This window comes from Rhinopithecus bieti, unplaced genomic scaffold (genome assembly GCF_001698545.2).
Source record: "Rhinopithecus bieti isolate Rb0 unplaced genomic scaffold, ASM169854v2 scaffold_19652, whole genome shotgun sequence".
NCBI lineage: Eukaryota > Metazoa > Chordata > Mammalia > Primates > Cercopithecidae > Rhinopithecus > Rhinopithecus bieti.
In genome coordinates this window covers 3,032,720-3,054,478 of record NW_016809913.1, presented here as the reverse complement: position 1 = coordinate 3,054,478, position 21,759 = coordinate 3,032,720, and the positions used below count along the sequence as shown (strand labels likewise).

Sequence of the window (21,759 nt, the reverse complement as noted above, 5' to 3'; positions counted from 1 at the left end):
GTTGACATCCGCCCACTGCACTCCAGCCTGGGCGACAGAGCGAGACTCCGTCTCAAAAAAAAAAAAAATAATAATAGTAATAATAATACTTATTGAGGCTGGGCGTGGTGGCTCACCCCTGTAGTCCCAGCACTTTGGGAGGTTCAGGCAGGTAGATGGCTTGAGCCCAGGAATTCAAGACCAGCCTGGGCAACATAGTGAAACCCTGTCTCTACTAAAAATACAAAAAATTAGCCAGGTATAGTAGTGTACACCTGTAGTCCCAGCTACCCAGGAGGCTGAGGTGGGAGGATTATTTGAACCTGGAAGGTCAAAACTATAGTGAGCTGTGATGATGCAATTGCACTTCAACCTGGGTGACAGAGTGAGACCCTGTCTCAAAAATAAATAAATAAGCTGGGCGTGGTGGCTCACACCTGTAATCCCAGCACTTAGGGAGGCTGAGGCGGGTGGATCACTTCAGGCCAGGAGTTCAAGACCAGCCTGGCCAACATGGTGAAACTCCCTCTCTACTAACAACAACAACAACAACAACAATACAAAAATTAGCCAGGCATGGTGGCACACACCTGTAATCCTAGCTACTTGGGAGGCTGAGGCACAAGAATGGCTTGAACCTGGGAGGTGGAAGTTGCAGTGAACCAAGATCGTGCCGCTACACTCCAGCCTGAGTGATCGAGAGAGACCCTGTCTCGGAAAAAAAAAAAAAAGTTACTGATCTTTTCTAGTTACAAAAATTTTGTGTTTGTTTTTCAAGATAACCACTGTTAGTATAATATATTCATCCAGGGTTTTTTCTGTGCACAAACATATTTATCTTTAAAATGGGATCATATTGCACATGTTGACTTATACCTGCATAAATGTCATTTTTAGAAGTGAAATGGAACTTCAGCCTCCAAATAATGACAAACCATAAAATAATAGGATAATACAGGAGTCTGTTAGTCTGTACTCATATATAAATAAATAAACAGGCATACCTCAGAGATACTGTGAGTTTAGTTCTACATTGCCACAGTAAAGTGGCTCACAAATTTTTTTGGCTTCCCAGTGCATATAAAAGTTATGTTTACAGGCTAGATGCAGTGGTGCATGCCTATAATCCCAGCACTTTGGGATGCCAAGGTGGGCGGATCTCCTGAGACCAGGAGTTCGAGACCTGCATGGCCAACAAGGTGAAACCCCATCTCTACTAAAAATACAAAAAAATTTAGCCAGACGTGGTGGCACATGCTTGGAATCCCAACCACTCAAGTGGCTGAGGCATGAAAATTGCTTGAATCTGGGTGGTAGAGGTTGCAGTGAGCCAAGATTGTGCCACTGCACTCCAGCTTGGGTGACAGAGCAAGACTCTATCTCAAAAAAAAAAAAAAAAGTTATGTTCATACTATGCTGTAGTCTGTTAAGTATGTAATGTAATGTCTAAAAAATGTACATACCTTAATTTAAAAATACTTTGTTGTCAAAAAATGCTAATGATTATCTGAGCCTTCAATGAGTTGTAACCTTTTTGCTGGTGGAGAGTCTTGCCTCAGGGTTGATGGCTGCTGACTGTTTAGGGTGGTGATTGCTGAAGGCTGGGGTGACTGTGGCAATTTCTTAAAATAAGACAACTATGACGTTTGCTGCATCGATTGACTCTTCCTTTCACTAAAGGTTTCTCTGTAGCATGTGATGCCATTTAATAGCATTTTACCCACAGTGGAACTTCTTTCAGAATTGGAGTCAGTCCTCTCAAACCCTACTGCTGCTTTATCAACTAAGTTTGTAATATTCCGAGTCATTTGTTGTCATTTCAGTATTGCTCACAGCATCTTCACCACTAGATTCTGTCTCAAGAAACCACATTCTTTGCTCATCCTTAATAAACTGTTCATCTGTTTAAGTTTTATTATGAGATTGCAGTAGTTTAGTCACATTTTTAGGCTTCACTTCTAATTCTAGCTCTTTTCTTGCTATTTCCACCATATCTGCAATTCCTTCATTGAGGTCTTGAATCCCTCAAAGTCATGTGAGGGTTGGAACTAACTTCTTCCAAACTCCTGATAATGTTACTTTGATCTCCTCCCATGAATCTGAATGTTCTTAATGGCATCTAGAATGGTGAATTGTTTCCAGAAGGTTTTTAGTTTACTTTGCCCACATCCATCAGAGGAATCGCTATCTATGGCAGCTATATATAGGCTTACAAAAGGTAAATAGTAAGCCTAAATAATAAGTCTTGAAAGTTATAATTACTCGTTGAACCATGGACGGCAGACCGGATATCATGTTAGCAGGCACAAAAATAATCTCGTATGTCTCCATCAGCGCTCTTGGGTGAACAGGTGTATTGTCAGTGAGCAGTAATATTTTGAAAGGAGTCTTTTTTTTGAGGAGTTGGTCTCAGTAGTAGGCTTAAAATATTCAGTAAACCATTCTGTAAACAGGTGTGTTGTCATCCAGGCTTTGTTATTCCATTTATAGAGTGCAGGCAGAATAGATTGAGCATAGTTTTTTTTTGTTTTTTTGAGATGAAGTCTCGCTGTGTCGCCCGGGCTGGAGTGCAGCGGTGCAATCTCGGCCCGCTGCAAACTCCGCCTCATGGATTCACGCCATTCTCGTTCCTCAGCCTCCTGAGTAGCTGGGACTGCAGGCGCCCGCCACAAACGACCGGTTAATGTTTTGTATTTTTAGTGGAGCCTCCTGAGTAGCTGAGATTACAGGTGCGAGCCACCATGCCTGGCCAGATTGAGCATAATTTTTAAGGGCTCTAGGATTTTCAGAATGTCAAATGACCACTGGCTTCAATTTAAAGGCAACCTGCATTAGCCCCAACAAGAGTCAGCCTATCCGTTTAAGCTTTGAAACCAGGCATTGATGTCTGCTCTCTAGCTATTGTTTCATCTACGCTGAAAATCTTGGTTGGGTCCTATAATACCAGCAACTTGGGAGACCAAGACAGGAGGATTGCTTGACACCAGGAGTTTAAGAGCATCTTGGGCAACATGGTAAGACCCTGTCCCCACAAAGAATTAAAAAATTCACTGGATGTGGCGGCGTGGCCTGTAGTACTAGCTATTCAGGAGGCTAAGGCAGGAGGATTGCTTGAGTCCAGGAGTTTGAGGCTACAGTGAGCTATGATCATCCCACTATGCTCCAACCTAGGTGACAGAGACCCCCATCTCAAGGGAAAAAAAAGGAAAAGTGCACACACACACACTCTGTCTCACATACACACGCATATATTTTTTCCTTCAGACAGAGTTTCACCCTGTCACCCCAGCTGGAGTACAATGGTAGGATCATGGAGCACTGTGTTCTCCAACTCCTATGCTCAAACAGTCCTCCCGCCTCAGCCTCCCAAGTAGCTGGGACTACAAGTGTGTGCCACCACACCTGGCTAATTTTTTAAAAACTGTTTTGTAGAGACAGGGTCTCACTATGTTACCTAGGCTGGTCTTGAACTCCTGGCCTCAAGTAGTCCTCCCACTTTAGCCTCACAAAGTGCTGGGATTACAGGCATGAGCCGCTGCACCAGAAATATATATATATATNTAAACCTTCAGAACTGTTTAACTTTTTTTTTTGAGACAGTCTCGCTCTGCTGCCCAGACTGGAGTGCAATGGCGCAATCTCAGCCCACTGTAACCTCTCCTCCCCAAGTTCAAGCGATTCTCCTGCCTCAGCCTCCTGAGTAGCGAGGACTACAGGCATGTGCCACCACGCCTGGCTAATTTTTGTAGAGACACGGTTTCACCATGTTGCCCAGGCTGGTCATGAACTCCTGACCTCATGTGATCCACCCACCTCGGCATCCCAAAGTGCTGGGATTACAGGCGTGAGCCACCACACCCGGCTGTGAACTGTTTAACTTTTTAAAGTATAAACAGGCATTACATTAACTTTTAAGGCAGCTAACTACATTTGGATGTTTCTTCTAAAAATCTTTGTGCCAATAATCATAGGGCACATGGTAACCTCCATTTTACACATACTTTTATTTATATATATTATATATATAGCCTCATAAATTATTCTGATGCATGGCTTTAGGGGTCACCATTCCCTTTTGATGTGAAGTATGGCACAATAAAGAGAAAGCATTGACTTGACCATCAGGAGATGGGTTATTCTCTTAAATCTGCAACTAATCTTTTAGTGAACCTTGGAGAAAATGACTGTCCTGGATCCCAGGTTCTTTATCTGAAAATTTTCTGGGGAGCTGAATAAACTGACATTGCTAACTAGATTCTAGCAGTTCTATGATGATGGATTCATGGACATCATCAGAACTCTGTGACATGTGACCTGTGGTCAGCCATTTGAAAAAGGCCTAAACCTTACACAAGTCAATTGAAAAGGCCTGTAGAAATCAGAGCTAGAAGACACCTGTTAAATCATCTAATCTATCCCTCTACCAGCAGTACTCAGTTGTTCATAGCATTCTTTAAGCTGTTTTCACTGTCCTTCCTGTGTTCTAGATATTCACTATTTTCCCAGAGACTTGACTTGTGTTCACCCTTACTTTTAATCGTTTAAGAAGGGAATGGGACTTTTCTTAACTCAAAAAATTTCATTTCTTTTATATTTAGACTTTAATTTTGGAAACTATAATTTGTTGATAATGGCAGAGATTAGTAAGCATGTGGACTGTTTTCCTCTAGATTCACAAAAGGATTTAGTTGATGAGTTGAATGTCTAACAGTAGTAATTATATGATCAGAAAGTGACAGGAATAGAAGTCAAATTTCATAATAAAAGTTAAGATTTTAAAGTTTGTGTATAAAAAAATTGCTAGAATAGAAAATGTAATAGGAGACTTTCTTTGCTTTTACCTTGTTACTAACCCTTTAAATATGATGCTGTATGGAAGAAAGAATGTAGAGATGCATAGAAATGGGCACTCTGATATTCTGTTTATGAGGATGTAAATTGTTTTTTTCGTTTTTGGAGATAGTTTAACAATGTCAGTTAAAAATAAAAAGATCGGCCGCGTACGGTGGCTCAAGCCTGTAATCCCAGCACTTTGGGAGGCCGAGACGGGCGGATCACGAGGTCAGGAGATCGAGACCATCCTGGCTAACACGGTGAAACGCTGTCTCTACTAAAAAAATACAAAATCTAGCCAGGCGAGGTGGCGGGCGCCTGTAGTCCCAGCTACTCGGGAGGCTGAGGCAGGAGAATGGCGTGAACCCGGGAGGCGGAGCTTGCAGTGAGCTGAGATCGAGCCACTGCACTCCAGCCTGGGCGACAGAGCCAGACTTCGTCTCAAAAAAAAAAAAGATCTTGTGCACTAACTTGAGTTTGACTTCTAGGAATTTATTCTGTAGAAATACTAATTGTTGCATTGTTTATAAAGGTGAAGACTTAGGGCCAGGTGCAGTGACTCACACCTGTAATCCCAGCACTTTGGGAGGCTGAGGTTGGTGGATTGCTTGAGTCCAGGAGTTTGAGACCAGCCTGGGCAACATAACGAAACCCTGTCTCTATTAAAAATACAAAAAAATTATCTGGTTGTAGTGGCATCTGCCTGTAGTCCCAGCTACTTGGGAGGCTGAGCTGGGAGAATCACCCGAGCCTGGGGAGGTCGAGGCTGCAGTGAGCGAAAAAAATCATACCACTGCACTCCAGCTTGGGCAATCAGAGTGGGACCCTGAATCAAAAAAAATAATTGGAAAGCATTCCAATGTTCCTTATTAAGAGTTTAATAATTATAATGCATCATACAGTGGATTCTAATACAACTATCAAAAATAATGCAGGATGGCTGGGCGCGGTAGCTCATGCCTGTAATCCCAGCACTTTGGGAGGCCAAGGCAGGCGGATCACCTGAGGTCAGGAGTTCGAGACCAGCCTGGCCAACATGGGGAAACCCTGTCTCTACTAAAAATACAAAAATTAGCTGGACTTGGTGACACATGCCTATAATCCCAGCTACTTGGGAGGCTAAGGCACGAAAATCGCTTGAACCCACGTGATGGAGATTGCAGTGAGCCAAGATTACGTCACTGCACTCTAGCCTAGGCAACACAGTGAGACTCCATCTCAAAAAAAAAAAAAAAAAACAGATTTTAAGAAATATAAATATAAAATGGGTTTATTATTGCTGCTTTTAAAAATTGTTTAGAATATATATAACTTATTAACTGTAAGTATACAATTCAGCAACATTAAATTTATTCATAATGTTGTGTAACCATCACCACTATCTGTACTTAAAACTTTTTTATTATCCTCAACAAAAACTATGTACCCGTTAACCAGTAACTTTTGTCTTCTCTTCTCCTAGGAGTTTTTATGTACTGACATGAAATACTGCCCAAATGCATAATTCACTGATAAAGGAAAATTGCAAAGTAGTGTGATAACTATGATTCCATTGTGGTAAAATATTGCAAGTTAATATAAGTATTGGAAAAATCTGGGAGAATATTAAAATGTTAGTAGAGAATGTTAGGAGGGATTTGTGCTTTTACAAAATATATTTTGGCAAGTTTTTAAAAACAATGAGTATGTGTGACTTTTCTAAACATAAAGATATACTTTTAAGTATTATACTAAAACTTGATAATTTGGATGCCTTAGATTTTAGCTAATGAGTAACAAACTTCCTTATGTGGTTGCCGAATTTGAGCTTATGTAGAACCGAAACACTTTATTAAAGTAACGATTTTTCTTTTCACAGCTAGAGTGGGGAAGACATCACTGATTATGTCTCTGGTCAGTGAAGAATTTCCAGAAGAGGTAAACATTTTGATTTCCATATTTAAATTTTAAAAAAATTATCAAAATCAAATTAAAATGAACTCTGTCTCTTTTGGCATGTGTTATGTGCTTCCTTTTGGACAGTTGAGACTTTTTTTCTTCCTTGTTTAGAGACAGGGTCTCACTCTGTTGCCCAGGCTGGAGTGCAGTGGTGCCATCATAGCCCACTGCAACCTCCAACTCCTGGACTCAAGCAATCCTCCTGTCTCAGCCTCCCAGAGTGCTGGGATTACAGGCATGTACCACTGTGCCCTGCCAGTTGGGACTTTTTAAAAAGCTAATATTTGTTTATCAGTTATTTCTATGAAATACAGTATAGAAGAAATAACCAACCTATATCTAAGTTCACCTAAGTCTTTTGCATTTTCTTCCTTTGACTTTGTCTAGGACCTTTGTACTCTCTGTGCCTCAGTTGTCTCATCTATAAAATGGAAGCTGAAAGAGATATAATATAAGCTCTATAACCCTTTCTTAAAAATAAAATGTTGCTCATAAACCCAAAATATAAAAGAGATAATGAGCATTCCATGAGTTGAAGTTAAGGGGAAAGGTGTGAATCCCTTCTTGCCTTCTGCCTGACACTCCTGGTCTGTGAGGTGTTTTTGTCAGAACCACTAGAATTATGATACATATATTTGAAAACCCTTAATGTGATCTACCTGCTTCATTTCACAAATGATGAACTCATTCTACCTTTGCCTACCTCAAAGGATTGTTACGGGTCTCAAATGAGATGAACTTAATAGCAGGGAAGTGCCACCAAAAGTAGTAAGGCGGTTTTATTATTACTGTCAATACATTTACGTTTGGAAGTTCTAGAGTGAGGAGCTGTTGGCTAAACTTTACATAAAGTTAGCATATAGTTAGAGGGAATGAAATTTGTACAATGGGATGAAAATAATTTCAAATTACCCTCTTTCTTGCATAGCAGGTATCATTAGTGTCACAGTTTACATTTATCCTTCTTTTACTCTAGTTTGGATAGGAATATCTGTATAATTTCATTGTTCAAATAAGAATTTGATGTATCATGTGGTAGTGTTTTCAACATTTACAGCTGCCAAAAGACTATTTATTATTATTATTTTTTGCTTTTTTTTTTCTCTTAGACAAGATGGCTAAATAAGTAATTACTTAATTTAAGAAATGAAGTATATTTTCATATATTATTTGTAGAATCAATAACATTTATAATTACTCTGGGTATAACATCTAAAAGTTTTCTGTGAGAGTTTTAGTTTAGAATAGTTTTAGCATAGTCCTCTTGATTGTGGATAAGGGTTTTGTGTTTTTGGTTTTTTAAAATATATCTTTTCCCTTTTTTAGCGATTGTAAGTAATCTAGAAGGGTTTTTAATTAATTTTAAAAAATTCAGCCCTTGTGAAAAATGGAATCATTAAACATAAGGCTTGGCTGGATGCGGTGGCTCATGCCTGTAATCCCAGCACTTTGGGGGACTGAGGTGGGCGGATCACTTGAGGTCAGGAGTTCAAGACCAGCCTGGCCAACATGGTGAAACCCCATCTCTAGTAAAATACAAAATTAGCCAGGCATGGTGGTGCATGCCTATAATCCCAGCTACTTGGGAGGCTGAGGCAGGAGAATAACTTGAACCCAGAGGCAGAGGTTGCAGTGAGCTGAGATTGTTCCATTGCACTCCAGCCTGGGCAACAAGAGCAAAACCCGGTCTCAAAAAATAAATAAAAAACAAACAAATATAAGGCTTATGTAGCCAGTCAATTATTTTCTAGAGGAAATGAATGTTGATAACTTGTTGGTTTATTTGCAGATTGTTTTGGATTAAAATACCTCTTCATTTGCAGAGTATCTTCAGCCTTCAACAAAATAGAATGAGAACAACATATTTAAAATATGTAACACTGAAACACCAAATTAATTCAAGAATTATTTGAGTCTGTGTCAGATCTGAAGTATCCTGAATGTATTGTGTCTACGTAGTTAGAAATATGCATTAAAAATGTTTTTATCATACAGTTTTAATATATATTTGCATCTGTGGTAAAGCACAAAAATAAACACTTACATATACAACAAATGGGTATTGGTGAGAGGGGCTAATACAAGTTGAGCATCCCTTATCGGAAATGCTTGGGAACAGAAGTGTTTCAGATTTCAGATTTGTTCAGATTTTGGAATATGAGCATTATACTTACCAGTTGAGCATTTTCCTAATCTGAAAATCAGAAATACTCCAATGAGCATTTGCTTTGAGTACCATGTTAGTGCTAAAAAGTTTCAAATTTTGGAACATTTCAGATTTCAAAGTTTGGGCTTACAGATACTCAGCCTGTGATCCCAGCACTTTGGGAGGCCGATGCGGGTGGATCACAAGGTCGGGAGTTCAAGACCAGCCTGGCCAAGATGGTGAAACCCCATCTCTACTAAAATTACAATAATTAGCCGGGCGCAGTGGCAGGTGCCTATAATCCCAGGTACTCGGGAGGCTGAGGCAGGAGAATCGCTTGAACCCGGGCAGCAGAGGTTGCAGTGAGCCGAGATCGCACCACTGTACTCCAGCCTGGGCCATAGAGAGAGACTCTGTTAAAAAAAAAAAAAAAAAAAAAAAAAAAAAAAGAAAGAAAGAAAATAAAAAGAAAGAAAGAAAGAAAGAAAATAAATACTCAAGCTGTGTAGATAAATGTATATCATCTGTTACAAGTTTGAGTGATAATATTGAAAGGTTGGTTTTTTTCTTTTTTCTTTCTATATTTGTTTGTAAATGAAGGTTCCTCCCAGGGCAGAAGAAATCACCATTCCAGCTGATGTCACCCCAGAGAGAGTTCCAACACACATTGTAGATTACTCAGGTAATGAATATCCTCTTGTAGGTGAAAGTGTAGGTTAATTTAATAGACCTGAAAAAAGATACTTACTGAGCTTCTACAAATGTTCAGAGAGGTGGTCTTTGTAGCAGTAAATGATCCTTTATGATTCTTATCTCATTTATGTCTCTCTGTCAGCCTCTACCCCATATCCCACTGGGTGCCTCCATCTGACAGTTCTTCATCCCCAGATTACTAAGTTGGGTTCCATAATACCTGTGGCTGTTGAACACTTGCAATGTGACTGTTCTAAATTAAAATGTGTTGTTAAGTGTAAAATATAACTGGATTTTGAAGACTTAGTATGAAAAAAGGCTGTAAAATATTTCATTAATTTTTCTGTTGAGTACATGTTGAAATTTAAATATTTTTGATATTTTGGGTTAAATGCAAATTTAATTTTACCTTTTTTTACTTACCTTTTTAAAGGTTGCTACTAAAAAATTGAAAACTATATATGTGACTTGCATTGTCTGTATGTTGGATAGCACTGTACTGGAAGCTGAGGGAGGTGAATGCCTTCTGCTACAATCAGTCTCATAACTAGATTTATTTACAGAATTATTCTTCAATATGTATAGCCATATAATTAGATTCACTTCAGTATTAGAATGGAAGCCTTAATCCATTGATTACTTAACATATGGAAAGATATTAAAAATATGGCCTGTTATTTAGCATAGTATAAAATACCATTGAATTCATATATGGTATTAGTGTATATGTCAGAAGTAATAGGCATTTTTAGGGGAAGATATATGTAACCTAAGGTGGTCTAAATCAATATGTCAGTAATTGCTTTGCTCTTTAATTATTTGCTTTCTATCCTAGCTATATCATTCATATCCCCGCATCCGTGGAGTTGCAGGCACACCTACCCATTGAGACCAGTTCTAGCTAAAGATACATGCTAGAGAGGGAATTCTCATCACTTCACTATCAAGCTATAGTTTTGCCTCTGGGTCCTGGTTATTATTACTCCCACCTGCTATCTAGATCTTAAGCTTGTATTACCCAGAATCGCACCTGCCTTTTGATCCTGTGTGTATAGACTCTTTGTCCGAGCTTTTGACTCTTAAGCACCCAGTCTGCTAGCTTGGATTTCTGAGGTCCTTTGCCTGACCCTTTTCAACTCTGTATCAGATGCTGGCCTAGATTTATTACACAGTGCTTCTGCTGTTCCATGCCTGAGTTATCCTTTTATAGACTCGTCTTTCAGTGCCAGCTGCCTTATCATAGTTCAACCTTTATCTCCCCTGGCTTTCCCTTGTGTTTGCTACATCATGTCATTTTGAGGGATGTTAGATGGGTGTTGCATAGAATTTAGCTTGGCCATTAGTTTTTATGAAAGTGTTTGCAGTATGAAACATTGACTTTTTTGTTGTTTGTAGAAGCAGAACAGAGTGATGAACAACTTCATCAAGAAATATCACAGGTGAGCTTTAAAAAACAGAGGTATGGGTTTTTGTGTAGAAGAACAGTGATGATTTTATGAGCCTGCCTTTTCGTTCTCTTTTGTTTTTTGTTTTTGTTTTTTGGGGACCGTGTCTCACTGTTACCCAGGCTGGAGTACAGTGGTGCAATTTTGCCTTACTGCAACCTCCATCTTGCAGGCTCAAGCGATTCTCATGCCTCAGCCTCCTGAGTAGCTGAGATTACAGGCATGCACCACCATGCCCAGCTAATTTTTGTATTTTAGTAGAGATAGGGTTTTGCCATGTTAACCAGGCTGGTCTCAAACTCCTGGCCTCAAGTGATCCACCCCATCGCTTTTTCATTCTCTTAATTACCAAGAGTTCTTTTTCAGTTCTTTGTTGTTATGGCTGTTACTATGTGTTTTTGCTTTAAGTCCTTAGGAACATTTTCTCTTAGAGGCCAGCTAATTCATTTTTTGTTTTTTTGTTTTAGCTTTTAAATTTTTTCTTCCTTTCTCCCAAATATATTAACAAGTTGCTAATTAAGTGCTGTCTCCATTTTTATTAGTTTTAGATACTGCTAATTTGTTAATTTTTCTTCAAGGCTAATGTCATCTGTATAGTGTATGCCGTTAACAACAAGCATTCTATTGATAAGGTAGGTGTGACCTTTTTTTCACTGTAGTTGGTTTCAGTGGAGCACTTCCAAAGTTGATCCTCAGTTTAGAATTTTAGGGGTCTAAGGTAAGAGTGTTTTGTAAAGATCCTCATTATGGCTAAGTGCTTGTTAATTTTCATTTTAGGTAACAAGTCGATGGATTCCTCTCATAAATGAAAGAACAGACAAAGACAGCAGGTATGTTTTCCTCTCTCAAACTTTTATATTAAAAGTTTAAAGTTTGCAGTAAAGGTACAAGAAGTAGTACACTGACCTTCCCTAAACCCTTCACTTAAATTTACTAGTTAAGATTTTGCCATATTTGTCTTATCTATCAGTTTTTCTGTCTGTTCATACACACACCCACATGCCTTTGCTGGGGGGACTCATTTGAGGCAGTAAATATACTTGAGAGCAAAGCAAGAAACAGAACTCTGATATCATAATGACTCACAACTTCAGACAGATTATTTTGGTCATAAATCTTACATTTCCCTTTGTCAAACTGCTGCTTGAAAAGTCTCAGATTAATTAATTAATTAATTAATTAATTTTGAGGCAGAGTCTTGCCCTGTCGCCCAGGCTGGAGTGTAGGGGCGTGATCTTGGCTCCTTGCAGCCTCCACCGCCCGGATTCAAGTGATTCTCATGCCTCAGCCTCCTGAGTAACTGGCACTACAGGGACGTACCACCAACGCCTGGCTAATTTTTGTATTTTTTAGTAGAGAGGGTTTCGCATGTTGGTCAGTCTGGTCTCGAACTCATGACCTCAAATGATCTGCTCGCCTTGCCCTCCCAAAGTACTGGGATTACAGGCATGAGCTACTGTGCCCAGCCTGAATCTTTTTAAATGGAAAAATCAGACTAATACCTATGTATTGTACACATTTGGTCCTTTTCTCAATTTTTTAGATTTATCTTTTAGTTGGACGTTTTCGTGCCTTGAAACTCTAAAGATCTGGTTCTAAACATATGATTATGGTCATTAACCCTCTGTCTTACGTATTTTGGAAGGGAGACTGAGATGACATTATATGTGCTGTGAACAATGCTGTGGCATTGTATGGCTTATCTTTTATCGTGGTTTTAACTTTGTGATGATTTGACAAGGTGGAAAGGAAAGAATGACCCTTTACAGCTGTGCTGTCCAGTGTAGTAGCCTCTCGTCAGTTGTGGTGATTTAACTTTAAATTAATTAAAATTAATAAAACTAAAACTTGTTCCTCGGATGCACTTAGCCACATTTCAGGTGCACATAGCCACATGTGACTAATGGTTACAGTAATGGAGAGTAGAGATAAAGAGCATTTCCACCATCATAGAGTGTTGTATTGGACAGGGCTGCCTTGGGGGATCCAATACCCATATGCTCCTAATATCTGCTTTTCTTGCTCTCCTTGAGCCATTTCTAGGAGAGAATCTTTAAGAGAGGGCAGTTTTGCTAAGATCTATCAAGCACCAGCTTGGACCACTGAATTAAAAAATTTTGGCTTTACCATGACAGCCTCCCAAGTAGCTGAGGCTGCAAGTGTGTGCCACCACACCTTTCTAATTTTTAAAAAACTTTTGTAGAAACAGGGTCTCACTATGTCATCCAGGAGAGTCTTAAGCTCCTGGCAGAATTCAAGCAATCCTTCCGCCTTGGCCTCCCAAAGTGCTGAGATTACAGGCGTAAGCCGCTGTACCAGGCATATATATATATATATATATTTTTTTTTTTTTTTTTTTAAGCTCCATAAATTACTCTGATGCACACCTTTGGTTACAAACCACTACATTTTTGGAAACCCTCCTGGTTCTGTTAGGAATTTATATTTGGGCTATATGGTGGTCGGTCTTTTCAAGCATAATGGCACACCAAGGGTTAGGTAAGCTAAATGCTTTCAAGTGCTTCTGTTGCAGTCTAGAGTTCCAGCAGGATGATTTGCTTTCCCTCTAAGCTCTCTTGCAGGATTCACAACAGTTCTCCACTAGGTTGGTCCTCCTTAGTATCCCCATTAAGATTTTCCCCCATAGGCTTATCAGATTTAACTTGTCTAAAACAGAATCTTTAATTCCCGGTCTACTCCCTGCCAAAAACAGAAACAAAAAATCATCCTCAATCTTCTCTATCTTTTGAGATCTACCCATTTTTTTTCCAGCCAAAACCTAAGTGTTTTTCTTGGTTTCTGCTTTTCCCTCAATCTTCATATCTAACCTATCAGCTGTTTCTGTCTTATAAAATATATCTGAAATTCGAATATTTTCCTTTTCATCTTTACTGTCACTGCTGTAATCCAAGTTACTATTATATTTTTAAAAACTTGTTAGTGAAAAAATGTAACATATACTGAGGCACATACCTGTTATCCAGCTTCAACAATTAACTCATGGCCAGTCTTGTTTCATCTATTACTCCTCCCACTGAGATCATTTTGAAGCAAATAGAGATATTATTTTCATGTTGTAAATATTTCAGTATATAGCTCTAAAATCACTACATTTAAAATGTTAACCCCTTCTTAGAACCATTCAATGGCTTCCCATTTTACACGAACAATAAAACCTGCACTCCTTACTGCAGCTTGTTAAGTCCTTATGTGTCTGACCTTTGATCCTCTTTCTAACCCCATTGTATACCTTCTTCTCTTTACTCAGTACTCTGTAGCCATTCTGGCATTTTCCTGTTGTTTGGCCCCATCAGGATGTTTGTTCAGTTTGGGGCCTTGGCACATGCTGTTCCTTCCTCCTGGCTTGCTCTTCCCTGACTCTTTACATGGCAGATTTCATCTTATCCTTCACCCCTTGGCTCAAATGTCACCTTTACACAGAGGGTTTTCCTTAATTATTATACATAACTAGCTCCTTCCCACTACTCTATCGCCCTTTTTATTTCCTGCATAGTACTTATTGAATTGGAAATTATTTTATTTGCTTATTGCTCATTTTCTGGTTTTCACTATTGGCTGGTTTTCACTATTGGAATGGTCAAGTTTCTGGATCTGCCCAGGCATGGTAGCTCATGCCTATAATCCCAACACTTTGGGAGGCCAGAAGTTTGAGACTAGCCTAGGCAATGTAGCTAGACCCTTCTCTACAAAAAAATTTTTTAAAATTAGTTGGGTGTGGTGGCTTGTACCTATAGTCCTAGCTACTAGGGAGGCTAGGGCAAGTGGATCACTTGCGCATGGGAATTTGAGGTTGCAGTGAGCTGTGCTCCTGCCACTGCACTCCAGCCTGGACAACAGAGCTAGACCCTGTCTCAAGAAAACAAAAACACAAAACAGAATGGGTAGAGACCTTCTGTCTTGTGTCTTTAATACTTGGAGCAGTATGTGGCTTATAATAGGTGCTCAATAGATAACATGTTGAGTAAATACATGTTATCTAGGGGGCTTGACATGACTGTAGAGGAAGGTTCATGTTGTTGAGAAGATTAAATAAAACTTTTAGTTAGAATGGGTTATGATGTAAATTAAAATATAAATCTAATGTCTTTTGCCTTCCTTATTACAATGTGCCCTGCTTATTTTAGGCTGCCTTTAATATTGGTTGGGAACAAATCTGATCTGGTGGAATATAGTAGTATGGAGACCATCCTTCCTATTATGAACCAGTATACAGAAATAGAAACCTGTGTGGAGGTATGCCTCATAATTTGATTTGAAAATTTATTTTTGATGAATTCTTACTAAATTGGGGTTTTAAATAGGGGGGACAATGTGGAATGGAATAAATTTCCTGCTCTTTGTAAAGTCATGTAAACCAAATAAAACAGAGAAGTTGGAGTTGGCCTCTGAGCTCTTTCTAGACATTCATATTGTGATGTCCACAAAGATGCATTTTTCGTTTTTTTTCAAGGAATCTTTCTTTTGCCGTATGGTGATAGTTTGAAAATTGTTTTTAGCTCTCCTAATTGATTTCAGAGTGTAAAATTTTAATTTTATTTTTTTCAGTGTTCAGCGAAAAACCTGAAGAACATATCAGAGCTCTTTTATTATGCACAGAAAGCTGTTCTTCATCCTACAGGGCCCCTGTACTGCCCAGAGGAGAAGGAGGTAACAGGCAGTGTTTATAGGGGCTGGAATGTGTATGTAGTAACTCTAGTATGGTAGTGATTTTTAGTATTTGTGTAGAGATTAAACTGCTAAAATTTAAATTTGTTGCTTATTAAATGGTTACATTTACCAGGTACTCTTCTTCAATGACATTCACATTAAATATTCATAGTATTTTCCACATCAATGGAATCTAATCAAGTACTGCTTCAGGAAGTGCCATTAAAACAAACAGAAGAATTGGCAAAAATAACAACAAAAAAGTCCAAAGACTCAGCTAATGGTCTTCTTGTTTTGCTACTATAAAATCTACAAATTGAAAACACACACAAACAAAATCTGGATACAGTTTTTTTTTTTTTTTTTTTTTTTTTTTTTTTTTGAGACGGAGTCTCGCTCTGTCACCCAGGCTGGGAGTGCTGTGGCCGTATCTCAGCTCACTTGCAAGCTCCGCCTCCCGGGTTCCCGCCATTCTCCTGCTCAGCCTCCCGAGTAGCTGGACTACATGCGCTGCCACCATCGCCCGGCTAGTTTTTTGTAGTTTTAGTCAGAGACGGGGTTTCACCATTGTTAGCCAGGATGGTCTCGATCTCCTGACCTCGTGATCCGCCATCTTCGGGCTCCCCAAAGGCTGGATTACCAGGGTTGAGCCACCGCGCCGGCCACAGTTTCAGTTTTTTGACATAGGCGCAACGTAATACAATGTGACTACTCCTTTTGTTTTTGTTTTTTTTTCTTTTGAGACAGAGTCTCGCTCTGTCACTCAGGCTGGAGTGCAGTGGCATGATCTCGATCTCAGCTCACTGCAACCTCCACCTCTGGGGTTCAAGTGATTCTTATGCCTCAGCCTGCCACAGTAGCTGGGATCACAGGCATGCGCCACCATACTCGGCTAATTTTTGTATTTTTAATAGAGACAGGGTTTCACCATGTTGCCCAGGCTGATCTTGAACTCCTGACCTCAAGTGATCTGCCTGCCTGGGCCTCCCAAAGTGCCGGGATTATAGGCGTGAGCCACTGCACCCAGCCCCTTTTGTTTTATAGCTAAGAAACACAGTAACTCCTTATTGAAATATCCAAAATTTAATATTTTGCCATAGACATTAAAAAACTAAATTTTTTTGAGATATATTTCAAGTACCTTAAAATTCATCCTTTTAAAGTTATACAATTCTGTGGTTTTTAGTATATTCACAAAGTTATGCAGTCATCACCATGGTCTAATTTCAGAACATTTCATCACCCCAAAGAGAAACCCTGTACCCATTAGCAGTCACTCCCTATTGTCCCCTTACTCAACCCTTGGCCAGCACCAATCTACCTTCTGTCTCTGTGGATTTGCCTCTCTGGACATTTTATATAAATGGACTCATACAATATGTGGTCTTTTGTTTCTGGCTTCTTTTACTTAGCATAATATTTTCAAGGTATATCCACGTTATAGCATGTGTCAGTATTTCATTTCTTTTTATGGCCCGATAATCATTTTATGGATACACCATGTCTTTGGTGGGCTTTATTTTATTTTTATTTTTATTATTTTTTGAGACAGAGTCTCATTCTGTCACCCAGGCTGGAGAGCAGTGGTGTGATCACAGCTCACTGCAACTGCAAGCTCCTGGGCTCAAGCGATCCTCCCGCCTTAGCCTCCTGAGTAGCTAGGACTGTAGGCGTTTGCCACTGTGCCCAGCTGATTTTTTTTTTATTTTATTTTTTGTAAAGACAGGGTTTCGCCATGTTGCCCAGGCTAGTCTCAAACTCCTGGGCTCAAACAATCTTCCCGCCTCCACCTTTGCCTCCAAGAGTGCTGGGATTACAGGTGTGAGCCACCACACCTAGCTGGATATATCATATTTAGTTTATCCCCATATCCGTTGATGGATATTGAATAGTTTCTACCTTCAGGCTATTATGAATAGACTGTTGTAAACATTCAATACAAGTTTTTGTTTGAACATTTGTTTGCTTTTTTTTTTTTTTTTGAAGACAGGGTCTTGCTCTGTCACCCAAGCTGGAGCTGCAGTGCCATGATTACAGCTTACTATAACCTCAAACTCCTGGCTCAAGCAGTCATCCCACCTAAACCTCTCAAGTAGCTGGAACTATAGGCACACACCACCATGCCTGACTAGTTTTTCTTTCTTTTTTTTTTTTTTTTTTTTTTTTGAGACAGAGTTTTGCTCTTGTCACCCAGGCTGGAGTACAATGGTGCAATCTTGGCTCACCGCAACCTCCGCCTCCTGGGTTCAGGTGATTCTCCTGCCTCAGCCTCCCAAGTAGCTGGAATTACAGGCAAGGGCCACTACACCCTACTAATTTTGTATTTTTAGTAGTTATGGGGTTTCTCCATGTTGGTCAGGTTGGTCTTGAACACTCACCCTCAGGTGATCCTCCTTCCTAGGCCTCTCAAAGTGCTGGAATTACAGGCATGAGCCACTGCTCCTGGCCTGTTCTTTTTTTGGGGGTCAGGGACTTACTCTGTCACCCAGGCTAGAATGCAGTAGCGCATTCACAGCTCACTGCCCCCTCAACTTCCTGGCTTCAGCAATCCTCCCACGTCAGCCTCCCAAATAGTTGGGATTACATGTGTGTACCACCACACCCAACTAATTTTTGTGTTTTTAGAAGAAGATAGGGTTTCACCATGTCGCCCACGTTGGTCTTAAACTCCTAGGCTCAAGCAGTCCACCTGCCTTGGCCTCCCAAAGTGTTGGGATTACAGGTGTGAACCACCATGCCTGGCCTTTTTTTGTTTTTAAATTTAGAGACAAGATCCTGCTTTGTGGCCCAGGCTAGAGCACAGTGGTGTGATCATAACTCACTGCAGCCTCAAACTCCAAGGCTCAGGCCATCCTCCCACCTCAGCCTCCTGAGTAGTTGGGACTACAGGCACATGGCACCGTGCCCAGCTAATTTTTAAATTTTCTTGTAAAGTCAAGATCTCACTATGTTGCCCAGGCTGGTCTCAAACTCCTGGCCTCAAACAATTCTCCCATCTAGCCTCCCAAAGTGCTGGGATTACAGGCCTGAGCCAACACTCCTGGCCTGTTTTAAATTCTTTTGAGTACATTTAGTAGTTGAATTGCTGAGTCACATGGTAATTGTATATTTAACATATTGAGGAATCAGCAGCTACTTTACACAATGACTGGACCATTTTACATTCCCACCAGCAGTGTATGAAGGTTCCAGTTTCTCCACATCTTTGCCACACTTGTTATTTTACTTTTCTTTTTTGGTTTATTATAGCCATCCTAGTAGATGTGGTTGGGATCTCATTGTTTTGATTTGCATTTCCCTGATGGCTAATGATGTTGTGTAATTTTTCATATGCTCATTGGCCATCTTCTTTGGAGAAATGTCTATTGCCTATTCAAAGTCCTTTCCCATTTTTGTTTTAAAGAGACAGGGTCTAACGCTCATCCAGGCTGGAGTACAGTGGCATTATCATGGCTCACTGCAGCCTCAACCTCCTGGACCCAAGCAGTCCTCCCACTCAGCCTCCTGAGTAGCTGGGACTATAGGTGCATGCCACCACACACAGCTAATTTTTAATTTTTTTGTAAAGATGGGGTCTTGCTGAGTTGCCCAAGGTGGTCTTGAACCTCTAGCCTCAAACAGTCCTCCTGTCCCAGCTTCCTGAGTAGCTGCCGTTGCCCATTTTTTAGTTGGGCTGTCTTTTTTTTTAAGTTAATTTTTCTTTTAAGAAGCAGGGGCTGGGTACAGTGACTCATGGTGGTAATCCCAGCACTTTGGGAGGCTGAGGCAGGGGGATCACTTGAGGCCAGGAGTTCGAGACCAGCGTGGCCAACGTGGCAAAACGCTGTTTCTACTAAAAATACAAAAATTAGCTGGGTGTAGTGGCGCATACCTGTAATCCCAGCCACTGACGAGAATCACTTGAATCTGGGAGGTGGAGGTTGCAGAGAGCTGAGATTGCACCACTGCACTCCAGCCTGGGCTACGGATTGAGACTTTGTCTCAAAAAAAAAAAAAAAAAAAAAGAAACAAGTCTTTGCTATATTCCCCAGGCTGGTCTTGAACTCCTGGCCTCCTCCTGCCTCAGCCTCCTGAGTAGCTGAGATTACAAGTGTGAGCCACCACACCACCACACGCAGCTTGAGGTGGTTGCTTTGGTTCCGTTTGTCAAGAGAAGTATTGTTTTTAAGAATAAAAAGTTGCAGGTAATTTTCAGGAAAAGTTTATATTATAAGTGAGTGGTTAGCAAACTGACTCATGGGCCATATTTGGCCTACCACCTGTTTTCACACAGTCTGTACACTAAGAAAACATTTTATTTATTTATTTATTTGTTTGTTTGTTTATTTATTTATTTGAGATGGAGTCTTGCTGTGTTGCCCAGGTTGGAGTGCAGTGGTATGATCTCAGCTCACTGAGTTCAGGCGATTCTCCCACCTCAGCCTCCCAAGTTGTTGGGACTACAGGCATGTGCCACCACATCTGGCTAATTTTTATATTTTTGGTAGAGACGGGGGTTTCACCACATCGGCCAGGCTGGTCTCGAACTCCTGACCTCAGGTGATCTGCCTGCCTCTGCCTCTCAAAGTGCAGGGATTACAGGCATGAACCACTGTGCCTGGCCATATATTTTTAAATGATTGAAAAAAAGTCAAAATAAATAATATTTGTGATAGGTGAAAATTATATTACATTCAGATTTTATGATTTCATGAAAATAAAGTTTGACTGTAACATAGCCATGGTCATTCTTTCATATTATCTGTGGCTGTTTGCATGCTACAAAGGCAAAGTTTAGTAGTTTCAATAGAGTTTATATGTGCTACTCTCATCTATTCTCACTGCTGCTGAGTGTACTACTAATTGCACTTACACACCTAGACAGCATTTCAAGTACTATGTATATCACTGTACCAGGACCTTTTATTTATATTCATTGCATACCCATCATGCCAAAACATGAAAATAATAATAAAGTATTTTTTTAGATGGGAAAGCAGATAAATTTTCCAGGTTTAAATTACAGTTCCAGCATCATTTTTTTAGACATCGGTGCAAATGCAAAGGAAATTTCCATATTTCGTAATCCATTTAACTATGTAATTGAGTTTCCATTAACCTTCAACTGGAATTGATTAATCTGCATTGTAATGACACGCTAAAAGGCAAACATCAAGAAAAGAATCAAATATGATTTTATAAATACCTTGTGTTCTATTGAAGTCATAGGTTTGTGGATATGTACGAGTATTGGCAGTATATATTTGTGCAAAAAGACATTTTCAAAGATGGGACATGTAAAATGTCATTACAGATCAGCATTAACATATAAACATTTGCAATTAATTTTCACGGTAGACAACACTAACTTTGAACCCTAACAAAGCAAAATGTTTTCCTTCCAAAAAACAATTTCATTCTTTTCATTAATAAATTTGTATTGCAGAACTGTACTCAGTTGTATTTTGAGTTCTGTCAAAAAACCTTTGTAGAAGTTTTATTTCTTTCTTACTATGTAAGTACCTAAATGACATGCTTGATTTTGCCTGTTGGCCCCAAAGCCTAAAAAATTGCTGTGTGGCCCTTTACAGAAAAAGTGCCAACTCCTAGTATAAATAATTAATTTGAGTTATCCCTTAATCTGATTCTAGTTTACTCTTATTCCTGGTTTACTTTTCCTTAGTTAGGATTGTTCTTTCTAATTTACTCTGAATCCAGTATTTCCCAAACTTACCTCATCATAATAGTCACTAGGTGTTACTTGTTAAAAACATAGATTCTGGCCGGGCCGGTGGCTCACGCCTGTAATCCCAGCACTTTGGGAGGCTGAGGCAGGTAAATCACGAGGTGGGGAGAGCGAGACTATCCTGGCTAACATGGTGAAACCCCATCTCTACTAAAAGTTTCAACTTTTAAACTATACCTTGTTTTACACAAGTACAAACTTTAAATTGCCTATAACGGAATCTTTTATTTAAACAACAATCTTTTCTCTTTTCTCTTTTCTTTTTCTTACTTTTCTCTTCTCTTCTCTTCTCTCCTCTCCTCCCCTCCCCTCCCCTCCCCTCCCCTCCCCTC

At 39.8% G+C, this 21,759-nt stretch overlaps 1 protein-coding gene across 6 annotated transcripts in view; it reads left to right on the top strand.

Moving 5' to 3' along the window:
• The window catches only part of RHOT1 (ras homolog family member T1), an 85,169-nt gene that overhangs the window by 28,536 nt on the left and 34,874 nt on the right, over nucleotides 1–21,759 (top strand). For all 6 annotated transcript variants that reach the window (XM_017890948.1, XM_017890944.1, XM_017890947.1 and 3 more), the window contains exons 2-8: nucleotides 6,671–6,729; nucleotides 9,497–9,578; nucleotides 10,985–11,028; nucleotides 11,613–11,666; nucleotides 11,812–11,864; nucleotides 15,180–15,288; nucleotides 15,601–15,702. In XM_017890948.1, coding sequence (XP_017746437.1) covers nucleotides 6,671–6,729; nucleotides 9,497–9,578; nucleotides 10,985–11,028; nucleotides 11,613–11,666; nucleotides 11,812–11,864; nucleotides 15,180–15,288; nucleotides 15,601–15,702 — 503 coding nt within the window. The remainder of the gene's footprint in view (nucleotides 1–6,670; nucleotides 6,730–9,496; nucleotides 9,579–10,984; nucleotides 11,029–11,612; nucleotides 11,667–11,811; nucleotides 11,865–15,179; nucleotides 15,289–15,600; nucleotides 15,703–21,759) is intronic.